Here is a 15,216-nt window from a genome sequence, read left to right as displayed (position 1 = left end):
GACAAAGTGACTAGTTACTTGTCCAGGCTAGAGTCTTGGTGAAATTAGTTCATCTCTATCACAGTTATTAACCTTATCATCTCCTTACTTGCTATCTAAGTCAACCACCCGTATATCTATGCCCTTGCAGGACATCACAAGCGTAACCACTGTTGTGAGCCACACTGTAAAATGGGCCTGTTAGAAAAGCAAGGGCTTTGTTCCTCTGATAATCCAGCAAGATCCAGAGGAAAGTATAACTTTATTTAGACTTTCTGAAATTTACTGTTCAGACTATCCATTTACTGTTATACCCACATTTTTAAAACCAGTCCACTGAACTTAATTACCTTAGGAAATATGCTTCTCTGTTTGCAGAAGAAACAGACGTGAAGCCATCACTTACTACTAAATCTAAAGGAGGCAGCAGGTCCTCGGCAAGCACAGACAGACAAGTAGAAAGCTTGCAGCCAGCCTGGGTGGAAAATGAGTCCCGTACAAAGAAACCTCCAGAAGAGAAATCTTTCCAGAGCCAAAACCAGGAAAAGCTTCCCCTAAACAACTCATATTTCCTAGCTTCAGAAATGCAGCACAGTTTATAACTCTCATTTCACTTTGACTATGACATAGATAAATCTTTTACTTAACGTTAGCGACTACTGTAGCAGTTGCTAATGGCTCGCTGATGGATAATACACAGTCTTAACTACAATTTATGTACTTGGGTATAGTCTTCAACTTGTCTGGACTACTGTATAAGGAAATAGTGTGAAAGGCAGAACAGGCTTGTGCTTGCTTCAGCCATCACTTACATCCCCACTGATGGACAACGGCCATCAAAGTATTACTCTCCTTACCTGTCCTGTCTTACAATGATCAACTAAAACACTAATTACTATCCGTGTGTGTGCATAACTGTACAATTCAGTTAACTAATACTACATTTGGGCTTTGCAAAACGACCTATTTAAAGTACTTTCGATGTATGCCTTAGTATTTCCTGACTCTTAGGCTTCTGAAGACATGTGTATTAAGCTGTGCGGCAGAGGATAGGAGACGAGCAAGGAGACAGGAATAATCTGAGCCGACAAACACTTTGATCTCTTCAGAAAGTGTGTTTCTTATTTGAAAAAATACATATACAATCTCCCCCCACCCGTCCCCCCCACAAAGCTCTGACTAAGCCACACATTTGAAAACTATTGATTAGGAACAAAAATGACTGGTAAACTACTTTATTCACACTTTGAGATTTTAACAAAGTTTTGGTTTTTGCTTTTTTAAATGTGTGTGAGTGCTTGCCTGCATGTCAGTCTGTGTGTCACATGTGTACAGTAACTGCAAAGGCCAGAGGAGCCCCCTAGATTCCCTGGGACTGCGGTTACACAGAGTGAGCCACCATGTATGTGGGTTCTGGGAATCAAGCCGGGAAGAGCAGCTAGAGTTCTTAACTGGCGAGTCTCTGCTCCAGCCTCAGCTCCTTCACAGGCCCCAGTACCTCAAGCACACTGTGCTGCTCCATGCCAACTTGGTTTGTTTTAAATGCTCTTGAAGGTCCAGACCTTTCAAACTTCTGCACCAAACCTTCCTTTCTTAACCCTAATGCAGACTTAAGCATTTCTTCTTTGCTGGCACACTATCCATTTTCATTTCTCCACTATAGGAACTGTCACAACTGTTTTCCACTTATTCACTCCCTCTCTTGGTTACAAACATCACATCATTATTATAAACATCGTACCTAGCGTACAGTACAGCTTGATGTGCATCTACTGAATGGATGCTAATGATTTACTTAACTCAGTTTACAAACATCGTATCATTACTATAAACAGAGCACCTAGCATACACTACCACTTGATAAGCATCAACTGAATTGATGCTAATGATTCACTTAACCCAGTTTAGGACCATGAAAGACACAGATGTGCCAAACAACATTTGCAATGACATTCTTAAGACGAATACATAAAGTTTTCTGGAGAGTTTCTCACACTGTGCACAAAGCAAGGCGAGGCCACAAAGGAATATTAGCATAAACTGAAGACAAATCTTTTTGTGCTAATAGATCTTGCATTTAGTAACTATCATAGGTGAATAAATTCCTGATGTGAATATTTCTAGTATACACAATGCCTTTTAGGAACTAACTTTTTTATATGTACTGGATATTGAAAGATGAAGCACAATCAAGAATGTACTTCAGTTTCTTTGTTAACTAGTTTTATTTTCTTAAATTGATTTTATTGATACATGAAAACATAAAAATTGTACATATTAACAGGGTATCATGTAATTTTGACTGTACATCCTGTGTAATGTTTAATCATGTTAAATACAACCTGCTTACCCCTCATTACAGTAGAAATGCCAAATGCCTTCCTCAGAGCTTTGAAAAAAATGTATATTATTATCTATAGGAATGTACTTTGAGGTCAATGAAATAAACAAAGCTTACAGTGCACAATTACTGTCTTAGAGACTCCTGCAACTGCTAAGAGTTCCTGTAATTCTCATCCTCCTTGGTGATGGCATCTAACACTTACTGAGTACACAGCTAGAGAAACAAGCAGAACATAAGTGCTTCACTTCCTTGGTTTCACTCTTTGAGTATTCTATGGGCAACAAACCATTATTACCCCTACTTTACATATGAGAAACTAAGGCACTTAAACAACTAAAAGACTTTAGCTAGAATATGAACCAGCAGTCTCACTCATCACTATTTTAATTATGTTATTTTAATTTTTTAATTATATATTTGTATGTGGGTAAGTACACATTTGTGTGCCATGGTGCACTACTGGAAGTAACAGGATAACTTGCAGGAGTTGTTGGTTTTTTTTTATTTTTTTAACCATGTGGGTCCTGGGTATTGAACTTGGGTTGTCTGGCTTGGAGGTAATTACATATACTCATTGAATCATTTCATTGGCTCATATGTACATTTTTTAAAGGGAGGGATTATTTATCTTGACGCATAGTTTCAGTCTGCTATGGCAGGGAGGGCCATATGTCTGCTATTCATCCATTTCGTTACCAAATATTTATCTATCATTCATTATATTCTAAGCCATGGGCTATAACTATGAATATGTGTGCATATTGAGAAATGATACCTGAAAGTAAAAAATGAGTTAGAATTCATTGGGCTTTGGTGGTACATGCCTTTAATCCCAGCACTAGGTAGGCAAAGGCAGGCAGATCTCTGTGAGTTCGAGGCCAGCCTGGTCTACAAGAGCTGGTTCCAGGACAGGCTCCAAAGCTACAGAGAAACACTGTAAAAATGCGTTAGAATTGAAAAGAACAAAGAGAAGCTCAATCTGGGTCAAGGCAAAGTCTCTAACATAGGAAGGGTTTGACTATCAAGGGGAAAGAGGATGAGAGCAACTGGGAGGTGAGTCAGAGAGGTGGTTAATATCTTGTCAAATTTTACAGACCATGGTGAAGAAGGAATGCAATTTAACAGCAGTAGAAAATTTCAGGTCTTAAGCATAGTACTGGTGTGATATAATAGCTAACATTAAAAATGCTTCAGGTTTGAATTGGGGCAAAGAAACAGAATGAGGAAGATTAGTTAAAAACCAACTGGATGACATGGCTAGTAGGTGGACTAAATATGCAAGTGACAGCAGAAAGATTTGATTAATAAAATGTGTCCCCACTTTAATTAAGGTCAGAGAATATTTGTGGGGCAGTGCCAGCAGAAAGGCTCAAGATATGGCCTTGACAAACTAACATTTAGCTACTGAGGACTCCTGTTCTTGCTGTGAAAGACTATCAAGGGCTAGACTTAGCCTCCCACAAAACAACTAGAAAACTGGATAAAACAGATACAACAACGTAGACACTAAATAACATGCAACTAAGATAGTGATTCTGGGGTGACAGAAACAAATGAGGTGTATCCAGCCATTAAACTGGTCTTCTGTCTGAAAGGACATACCTGAAGTCTGTGTGAACTTCCTAGACTAACAAAATGAAGATTGAGTTCCACTAGGCAAAAAGGATGCAAAACCCTGCAAGGTCTTACATGTACATGTAGAGTGAAACTCTCCACTTGATATGATACCTAACATTAAAAATGGCTCTGGTTTGAATTGGGGCAAAAGGTCACAGATGGAAATGGAGTGAGGAAGACTGGTTAAGAAGGCTGAAGAATTCTCAAGGCTGAACTTTGACCAGATGTGAGGAGTGTCTTCAATGAGAATCTGGGCATGCTGTGGAGGCCGCAGAAAGTCAGAGGTAACAAGCTGAACTAGCTCTATGGTAAATAATTTTATATCTGCTCCAGTAAAGCTGAAAAAGCTTGAAAATATAAAATGGACTGAGAGGTAAATGGACTCTCTGAAAAAGCCCAACACATGTTAAAAGTATGACAACAGACCCCAGATACTCGCCATGTGATATTTATGATGTCCAGCTTTAAACAATTACAGAACATATGAGGAGCAAGATGAAAAGACCCTAAACTAGTAGGAAAACCAGTAGATAAAAACAGACACTTGTATGCTAAAGCAATACTTAAATGACTTTTTTATTGAATGAGAATAGCTTATTACTATAGAAAGGAAGACAGGCAAATTTGAACACATGACAAAATCTACTCCATGGAAAACCAAAATGAACGAAGGTTCAGTAACTTATGACATTGTATCAAGTAGTCTAATATGTATGTAATTGGACTCAGGAAGACAGTAGAAAAGGCACAAAACTAATAGCTAAAGGTTTTAAGACTTGATGACAACTATACCATCAAAAGACTCTGATGGGGGATTCCCCTCTGTATGCTATGAATATACTTTATTATCATTGGCTAATAAAGAAGCTACTTTGGCCTATGGCAGGGCAGAATACAGCAAGGTGGGAATTCCAAGTAGAGATAGAGGAGGAAAGAAGACAAAGGCATATAGTTGCCGAAGGAGAGAGATGCTGAAACTTTATCAGTAAGCCACAGCCTTGTGGAAATACACAAATTAATAGAAAAAGGTAATTTAAGATGTAAGAGCTAGCTAGGAATATGCCTAAGCTATTGGACAAACAGTGCTGTAATTAATATAGTTTCTGTGTGATTATTTGGGTCAGAGAAGTCAGGAAATGAATAAGCAGTTTCCAAGAAGGATAAACATACACCTGTACTCTAAATTAGTTGAATACTAAAAGGAACACTAAATACAAGGGAATGAGGATTACTCCCTGACAAACTCGTGAAAAATAAATGTAACCTTGAAGACCATAACCCTATATCTAGTAGATACATTCTTTAAAACTGAGTATGGAAAAAAGAAAAAAGCTATCAACAGCCTAGACAAGAAATGTTGATTCTCAAAGTTAATGTTGATTCTCAAAGTGGAAGAAAAAAAGTACACAGAGGTAGGCAGAAAGATGGAAGCAGCAGTAACACTGTGAGGTTCTCAATTACACACCAAGTTGTACAATATTACTGGAAGAGAATTTATGAGAAGCTAAAGATTTATTTTGAAAGCAGAATGATCAATTAATTTTTTAAAAGAAGTATATGAGGAAGATACTAGTAGAAAGAGTAGATGAAATCCTAAAAACACTGAATCCCACATAAAGGAAAAATAATAAAACCTTTGCTATTTTGTTTCTGTTTTGAACAAAAGAAGTAGTCAAGTAGAATCACAGGTGCAAATCCAGTCACATTGATGACATCATATAGATGCTTATGTTAAAGAGATTTCATACTGGTTACAAAGTAAGACTTTGGCAGGGTAGATGGCTCAGTTGGTCCAGTGCTTGCTGTTCAAGTGTAAAAAATCTGAGTTTGGATTTCCAGAACCCAGGTTAGGCCAATATGGTTGTACTATTTACAGCCCCTGTGGGAGGGAATTGGAGATTTCGTGGGAGCTTCTGGGCCAGCAAGCTTGACCTACTATAGTAGCCAACAAGACACTTGTCTCAAGGTGGAAGACCAATACCTGTGGGCGGTCCTTTGGCCTCCACATGTGTATTCTCACAAATATGCAGGCACACACATATGCACAAAGATTTGTTTTAAAAAAGCAAAACTGGACTCTTACTAGGAGAAAACTACTTTAAATATAAAATAAAAGTAGAAAAGGATGTAAACATTTATATTCAGTACAAAGGGTAAACTAAGAAAGAGGGAATGACTGTATGAAAACCAGACACTGTAGACTTCAGATCAGGTGATGACTACAAATAACAAGATTCACTTCACACAAATAAAGGTGTGGGTTCAAGAAGCCATAAGAATTCTTAATTTAATTGTAACCGAATGGCAATTTCACCATTATTTCTGAGTATTTAATAAATACAAAAAAAAAAAAAACTGGCAAAGCTTTGAAGTCTTATAGATCACTATTAAAGGACATGTCAAAATAGTATCATATCAATTCATCCAGAAGACAATACTACATTTTTATTCACTAGCAGAACTCTACAATGCATAGAATACAAAGCTGACACAATTAAGAAATAGTACAAGTATAGATAAATATTTCAACTTTCATTTAGCAATTGACAGCTCAAGTATACAAAAATATCAGCAAAGATATAGATAGGAGCCTTGAACAACACTATCAACTTATTTGACTTAACTGATATAGAACATTTTATTTGACAGCTGAAGAATAAACTTAGGGGAAAAAAAGGATTTGTAGCATAGGAGCTACAACCAAAGGAGACCGCAGAGTCTTCAGCAGTTCAGAGATGAACTTGGAGAGCACGGCGTCCAGTACAGCGCAGTAACAATGCTGCTGAGAAGTAGCAGCATCAAGAAAGGAGAGAATGGGTTCAGGAATGGCAGTGTACCACCAACTGCCGACCTCGACAAGAGCAGGTTAGTCGAAAGCCGTGCAGAATGTACTTGGGAGTGAATGCATGTGTAGAGACTACAGCATATTTAAGATGTGTAGACATGAATAGCAGAGAAACAGATGTTGGGTGAGTAAACAAGACATGTGTCAAGCCAGGCTTGCATTTTATGATGAGATTTCTTAGGACACTGAAGAAATGATCCACTATAGAAAAGATGGGCCGGAGCAGAAAAGCAATGGAGCAAAGCCCCTGAGAGTGGGTGAGAGAAGACTTTGTTAGAAACAGGAAACAAGTAATTTAACTTAATACAAAAGACCTGATTGAGCAGTGAAAATCGTTGTAAGAAGTTAGGTCACACTATTTTAGTTTAAGGGATTACTTATAATTTTTACTTTAATGGTTCAGTTATGAAGTTTTGACTACCATTATCAATCTTACTGTCCCAGTGACGGCTTTCCTGATCTCAGAATGGGCGTGAAAACTTTTGTTCTAGTCTGAAACGGCCATGGATTGCTAGGTTTCTTCTGTTTTCCTTCTTGCCTCTTCTCTCACAGAAATCTACATGATATCTGCATTGTGGCTAAAGTCTTCCAGAGTAAGCACTTCAAATAGAAGTTTTTAAGCTCAATTAAAGTTTAAGGACACCAATATTCAAAAGCATCACATAATGTGAATATTAACCTAGTAAATAGCAATAAATTCAAAAGCTCGGGCTAATGACAGCTACACAGAAAGCACATGGGGAGCTGGCGAATAGTTCCGATTAAAGTGCTTGCCAAGCAAACATGAGGACTTGAGTTTGATTCCAGCACCCATGTAAAACGCTTACCATGTGATGTGTGCTTGTAATCCCAGTGCTGAGAGGCAGAGACAGGGATTCCTGGGCGTGGTGGTGAGCCAGCCTAGCCTAACTGGGAAGCTCCAGGCCAATGAGAGGCGCTATCTCAAAAACCAAAGTGCACAATGTCTAAGGAACAATGCCTGAGTTTGACTACTGGCGCCTACAGATACACGTGCACAATTACACATAGAAAGAAAGTACATAAGTAATATGATAGTGCTTATGTCTGATAACGCCTTTGGGTTTAATGCTGAAGACTATAAAACTGTTCTGGTAGTTTACATCTTCTAATGTCTGCTATTTAGAGTAAGCAACAGAATTTAACATTTCTAAGTTTAAGAGAAACATAATTAAATACTTTACCAATAAAAAGGACACTCAACTAGATTGAAAAACAAAATGATGTTATTTTGAAACACAGTTAAAGATTAAAGAATTCTGGCAATTGAATTATATATAGGAGCAAATAGACAAAACAGTCAATTTCAGATATAAAAATATGAATTTAAGCAAACACTTAATTTTTCATTAAAGAGATACTTTTAAGTAAATTATAATGGTGCTTTGTAGCACATGGAGAAATGGATATACTTCATTCATTTTTGATGAATTTTAATAGCACAAAACCTATTCTGTGTGTGTGTGTATGTGTTCATTTGCATGTGCACGTGTGTGTAAACAGGAGGCCTACATTTCTCTCTACCTTATTTTTTGATTTTATTTCTCACCAAACATGGAGCTCACCAATTTGATTAGGTTGGCTCAACAGCAACGCCAGCAATCTTCCTGCACTACGATTTCAGCTGGATACTACCCTGCCCGGCTCTACGTGGGTGCTGGACGTTCAAATTCAGGTGTTGAAGCTTACACTTTACTAACTGAGCAATTTCTCTAGCCACAAAACTATTTCTTAAATAGAAATAATTCAGCCATTATAAATTTTGGATTTTACTTGTGAAATTTATTTTATGAAAATAATTATAGGATTAGTAGAGACAGAGGTCCAATGATAGAAATGTACTGCTAAGAATGTGTTACAAGTAATCTAACAGAATTCCCAACACCAGGTCAGGATTCTCCAAGAGACTGACTCCTAAAACATTATAGCCCATTATAGTCCCAAGGTGGAGTGTCCTAATTGCTAAGGCAAGGCCCAGATGCCTCTCAGCTGGAACTGACCTGAAGAACTGCTCTGATGACTAGCTTTCATAGAACCAGAACGTTTCATGCAAGCTTCCAAAAATAGGGGAAAAACCAACAGTTATACCCAGCTATGATGCCTATGAACCACAACAATGACCAGCACGGCACGGCAACTTTAAGGGTGCAGTAGTGGCACACACACCTTGACGATAACCAGCAACTCGCTAATCAGACTTAAGACCCACTCAACAAGAGGAAAATCACACCTGGCACTGGAAACCTAGCCAATTAACCATGGCTAGTGAAGTCATGGATCTTGGAGAAGAACTTACATTCTCCACTTTACTAAACCAGGATACTCTAAGAGTGTAAGTGCAGTCCTTACTTTTTACCAAGAAAGCTTCTCTTTGCAATAGAATGAGACCAACACAGAAAACAACAAGCAAAAGTGCAGAGTTATGGAGTCCTGCCCCAATGGATACACCTACCAAACAACCCTCAGCTAATGCTCAGAGAACATTGCAGAAGGAGCAGGAAGGTGTACGAGCCAGAGGATCAGGGAGTTTGCTATAAGATAGCATCTCTTAGTAATAATGTCAGGAGCTACACCGATGTCTTAGCAGTAAGACTGCTAAAGCATGAGCTGAATAAGAACAACAATAACAGAGATGCCAAAGCAGAAGGGAAGGCCTATTAGGCCTCAGTCTTACACAAAAAACTACAGGCAACTAAGGAATACTGAGAGTGAGACAAGCAGTCTTCACCAGGGAGCAGCACATCAACTGGTGATTCAATACCATGAGGTTAGCCCTGAAACATACATACAAGTAGCAGACAAGACTGGGCAGGCTATGTTAAGGAATATATATATATACATGCTAACAACAATTAATGGAAAAAGAGACTTTAAGTTATACTTATTTTTAATAACAAAACAATCAAAACAATATCTGTAATATTGCAATATACACAATAAAAAGAGCTACACAAACAATATACATGACATATTTTGGTAGGTATACATATGTAAAATTACATATAAGTAAAGTAGGCAAATGAATTTACAAATCCAGAGGAGAGCTCTGCAGGGAAGCAGGCGGAGGAGCTAAGAGAATCCAGATGGAAGCTGTATCCACTCTGCACCACACAGTCCTACTTGTAGAATGAAGCTGCCCATAAAAGAGTGAAAACCACAAGAGCCAGAGTGGTGTGCAGGAATCCAAAGAACTATCAGGAAAGGACTTAAACCTCTCCTCTGACCCGTCTCAACAGAATCACAGGAATATGAAGGTTGCCGAAACAGCCACATCCTTTAGCTGGAGGTATTGGCATTTGCTGTGGGACCTGATGTGTGGTAACATTGAATGGTAGCTGAGAAAACAATTCCTCAGACAAGCAACTCGGAGTGCCTGCTATAAACTCTGTCTTATTCCCCAAGTAGGATATTTATTGAGAGAGAACCAGAGCTCCAAAGCTATTTGTTAGTACCACTAAAAAGAGCCTTAGCCAATATCCAGTAAAGTCGGGACATTCTGTTGCTTTTTTTTGTACTTGTTTGGGTTTTGAATCAATTAAAAGCCAGCACTGGCCATCAGGCAATGCTATCAGTGGAGGGACAGCATCATCCAAATGAGACCACACTTACCTTTGGGTTATTTGCATCAAATAGACCAGTTGAAAGCCCAATCAGTAAGGAGTTCTTGGTTTTAGTTTTTGGTGGTGAATCAGAGCGAGATCGGAGTGAAACTGGTTCTGACTGAACTACGCTCAAGTGCTCAGAGTGAGCCACTTTCTGGAAGAATGGTTCTGGCTGTACTGACTTCTCTATGTCACATCTAGACTGCTGAGAATCATCTACTGCAGGCTCTGTGGAATAAAAAGAGATTATATCATAAATTTATAGAATAGCACTTAAAATTCTAAAAATATCAGCAAGTATCATATAATATTTAACACGCATCCCGTTCTAAGATCTGCAGAGATGGCTTGGTGCTAAAACACTTGCTGTTCTTGCAGGAGACCTGGGTTTGGCTCCTAGGACCCACCATAGCAGCTTGCAACCATCTTTAACTCCAGTTCCAGCGAATCTGACACGCTATACTCTTCTGGCTTCTGTGGGTACCATGACCAAATATGGAAAAAATACTACTTATATGCAGACAAAACACTCAGCCATATAAAATATTTTTTAATTAAAAATGAATTTAAAAAACTCATACCAGGTAAACAAAATCAAAGTATACATATAAGTATACTGTATACTATCTTATAAATAACCATTAAGGAGATATAACATTTTAATTTCATATATATTTTTATTATATTGGAAGTTTTAAAATAAAGAAATCTAAAAAAAATGCAAAAATACAGTTTAGAAAATCAATTTTTCTGTTCGTTTTCATAGAGGAGAAAAATTGTTTATATTGTGTTATATTTTGACCAACAGTATTTTAAAAAGATACCAGTTTACTCAGTGTCTTTGGTATATTGCTTTGTTTTAGCAGCAAATTCTTTTCATTTTCAACAATACAACTTACCAAAAAGTTAACTGCTTATATTACCACAATCCCGGGCCAGCTAGTACAGGTTCCTAGTCTCTAGGCCTATTTTAAAATAGAATTATGATGACTTATAATGGTGCCCAAATGAGACAGGCTGGTGTTAAGAAGCCGTCCAGAAAGAGTTAGACTCCTATAGTGGCGCTTACCTATCTGATCCTCACGAGACTGCTCCACATTCCCTGGAATGCTGCCTTCACAAACCTCACTCTGCTGCTCAGCAACCTTATCTTCCAACCTGACACAGACAGACAAACCAACCAAAATAAATACCATGCAGTTTTATTAGAAATAAAAGCCCTTTTATATAAAGAAAATGAAATCCACATCCACTAGCATCCTGAACTCCCTTGTCCAAATGATTTTCTAATCTTAATATAATAATACTTCCTCTTTAAGTACAGTGTTTTCTACTTTGAGCAAAGTGAAACTCTCACCAATCACTAATCATTAGTTAATATTCATTCATTCTGAAAGTTTACATTGGTCAAACCCTAAAGAATGACTAAATTACAAATGCAATTCATCTAAATATTACATCTCTGCTTCAAAAAACCACCTGATTTTGCAAAAATATTTTATGTAAAACATTACTCATTGAGCATAACAATAAATAGCATGAATATTCATCAAGTAGTAGGTTATTGAGTTTTCTTATATCCATATAATAGACTATAAAACAGAGAACTTTCAATTAATGTGAGAAAATTTCCCAGACTACAAACTTTTTAAAAAAGTATTTGTTCTATATGTATGTGTATGTGTTTGTGTGCATCACATGTGCACAGGAATCCTTGAAGGAGGGAAGAGGAATCAGATACCCTGAAACTAGAGTTACAGGGGTCTATGAGCTGGCATGTATGTGCTGGGAGCCAATCCCAGGTCCACAAGAGCAGTAAGCCCTTTTTAACTGCTGACTACCGACTTTATAAACAAAGTGAGCATGGAGTTTGCTCAGTGGTTAAGAGGGAGCACTGACTGTTCTTTCATAAGGACCAGTGTTTGGATCCCAGCACACACACAGATCAGCTCATAAATACTACAGGTCCAGCTCCAAGGGATTCAGTGTGCCTTCCTGCCTCCATATTTTATCTGTGCACACACATGTGAGCATATACTTTCAAAGACACACAAACAAATTTTAAAAAAATGAAAAGGTTTTAATAAGCATTGTATATATTAGCAACTGTATTTGAAAAGACTATGTATTTTGTTTATATATAATAAAAATTATCTGCAGAGAAAAATCAGAAATTGGTTGAATGGGAATAAAGGCTGGCAAGACATTTACTGCTTATCTTCATATAGTTTTTGATTTCTGTCCCATGCTTTTAAGAAATCAAATTACTTTATAGGGGGTACTACAATATGAAGTTATTAAACTACAACATTAGTTAATGCAGCATTACATATTAAAGAGCTTACCAAAGGGACCTGGCTTTGAAAAGTAAAGAAAAAGACAACATACTCAGTTTCCTTAGCTTCTTCTTCCTCACTAATCCACACATCATTAACAGCATGTGGCAAACTCCCATCTGTGTCTGTGCTACTTGGCTCTTGAAGAACTTCTGTCTCCAAATCATCAGGTTCTGCAAAGCAAGATCAGGAGATGTCAGAGTAAAGTTTGCTGACTAACTTTCTGTAAGTTATTTCAGTTAGTTTAACTAAAGAAAATCAACTGTTTAAAGCTTTCTGGGCTAGTTCTGTAGCACAGTCATTCCTGAAATGAAAGACTAGGCCTTTCATTTTTTTTGGTATAACAAAAATACTTGAGTACTGTGCACAATATTCATTATTATGTAAGGTATATGCCGGGCGGTGGTGGCGCACGCCTTTAATCCCAGCACTTGGGAGGCAGAGGCAGGCGGATCTCTATGAGTTCGAGGCCAGCCTAGTCTACAAGAGCTAGTTCCAGGACAGGCTCCAAAGCTACAGAGACACCCTGTCTCAAGAAAAAAAAAAAGATATAAGCCTTATTAAAACTACAGCAATATGTAAATCACCATAAAGGAATCAAAACTAAAGATTAAAGATACCTGTTGTTACAAGTATGAGAAAATAGACTGTATTATTAATATTTAGTAAAGAAACTTTAATCTTGGAAATCTTCCAACAACCACAAAAGAAAACCAATATGATTACCTGGACTTTTACAATGGCCTTGAGAAGAACTGAAGTATGCTAAATCAATTTTCTTATACCCTCAAATAATTAATAGCTAGGAAACTATTTTTCTGGCCGTCTTTAAAGAGAGTCTATTTGTTCATTTATATGTGCATGTATATGTCTGCATGAATGTATGCACATATGCAAGGTATGCGTAAATATATGAAGAGGCTAGAAAAGAGCTGGATCCCTTCGAGCTGAAGTTATGAGTGCTTGCAGAATGGCAGACATGGGATGCTGGGATTCACACGCTGGTCTGCATAACTGTGCAGCAAGTGCTTTGCTGCTGAGTCTTCTCTCCAGCCCCACTGAGACTTCTATTTTTCCTGTGTGAGATCATATACTTTCTTACTTAATTCAACACCATGCACACTTTTTCATGGACTTCAGATATGCTTTTCTTGTCTATCTACAAATTTCTAATGATTTGCCCTATTGTGAAAGACAAGAGACATGCAAATACTAATAATTTTGATCTGTTGCTCATATGAATGTTTGGGTCATCCATACAAGGTATGTACTAAGATAGAAGACCTTTTTATTTTGTCTTTTAATGTGTAATTCAGTTCTTGTTAAATGGAGGGAGAAAAGGAGGTGGCAATGGGTTGGTTGTTTCTAGAAAGAAGCTGACACAAGTTTTCCTTTGGGAGAGTTTTATCGTCCTTAAGATAACAGAGACGCAGTCACTCTGAGGCAGTACAGCACCCTCTAACAGACAACAGGAAGGAGGAGGCCTGATGGAGAAGAGCTTTCCCTTAGAACCCACAAAGGAGTTTTAGTAAGAGGCACAGCTTAAAGAACGAGAGAGACAGCTGTCATGGAAGGGATGATGGGAGGGGAATCAACTTTAGAGAAATTCTACAAACACAGGAAAATATATGACCTTTATATCCTTCCAGGGGCTGATATGAAGCTCCATATCACATGATTTTGTTCAACACTGCCCACTGACAGGGAGCACGAAGGAGCCAGCTACAGTGTAGCACTATAAATCAGGGGCGGTAGACCCACAGCACAGATAGCTTCTTAACTCTATGTCCCAGAGAAAGAGCTGAGGGGAGCAAGGCCTGGTTTTTCCAGGCTGTGGGATAAACTTCTTAGAGAGATCAGCTTCTTAAAGGGGTAGGTTCACTATATAACAATTCCCTAGTGATCTTCAGCTCTATCAAAACTAACATTCTATCCTCTAAACTCAATTTGTGACCATGGTTTCCATAAAGCCTAAAATATTTACTCTACAACTCTGTAGGAAAAGTGAAGCTTGCCAACCTCAAAACTAGGCTATAAACTCTCTACTATATGCACACTCATCCTGCTGGTTAATTTTATCTCTTAAATATTTTGTTATTAATTTTTAAGAAGGGTACAACATACTGCCTTGTTTGGGATACTATGATAAAGTATCAGACTGGGTGGCTTGAAGAGAAATTTATTTCTCTTCATTTCAGCAGTCAAGAGAATCTAGCATCAGGATCCCAGCACAGTCATTTCTGGAGAAAAGGTTTTCCTCCAGGTACACTGACAGCCTTTTTCTTCATGTATTTTCAGCATGATATAGAACAAAGGCTGACTTTCCGGTCTCTCTTAGAAGGAAGTTAATGCCATTCATGAGGCCAACATACACATCTTTTGAGGAAGAGACATCATTCTGTACCACACGACTAACCATGCTCTGAGAACACAATGGGTTACTGTGGTGAACATGCTGCATGGGACACAGTCTCT

General features: G+C 37.9%; 1 protein-coding gene across 1 annotated transcript in view; it reads right to left on the bottom strand.

Moving 5' to 3' along the window:
* The window catches only part of Nek1 (NIMA related kinase 1), a gene marked incomplete at its 3' end in the record, with an annotated part of 131,132 nt that overhangs the window by 7,354 nt on the left and 108,562 nt on the right, over window positions 1-15,216 (bottom strand). The window contains exons 18-20 of the mRNA XM_013354094.2: window positions 12,794-12,914; window positions 11,475-11,563; window positions 10,413-10,633 (exon numbers count right to left, since the gene is read on the bottom strand). Of these exons, the coding sequence (XP_013209548.1) occupies window positions 10,413-10,633; window positions 11,475-11,563; window positions 12,794-12,914 (431 nt within the window). The remainder of the gene's footprint in view (window positions 1-10,412; window positions 10,634-11,474; window positions 11,564-12,793; window positions 12,915-15,216) is intronic.

The sequence above is a fragment of the Microtus ochrogaster genome, unplaced genomic scaffold (assembly GCF_000317375.1).
Source record: "Microtus ochrogaster isolate Prairie Vole_2 unplaced genomic scaffold, MicOch1.0 UNK28, whole genome shotgun sequence".
Lineage (NCBI taxonomy): Eukaryota > Metazoa > Chordata > Mammalia > Rodentia > Cricetidae > Microtus > Microtus ochrogaster.
Note: the sequence above shows the minus strand (reverse complement) of the source record. Positions and strands in the feature narration are given on the sequence as shown.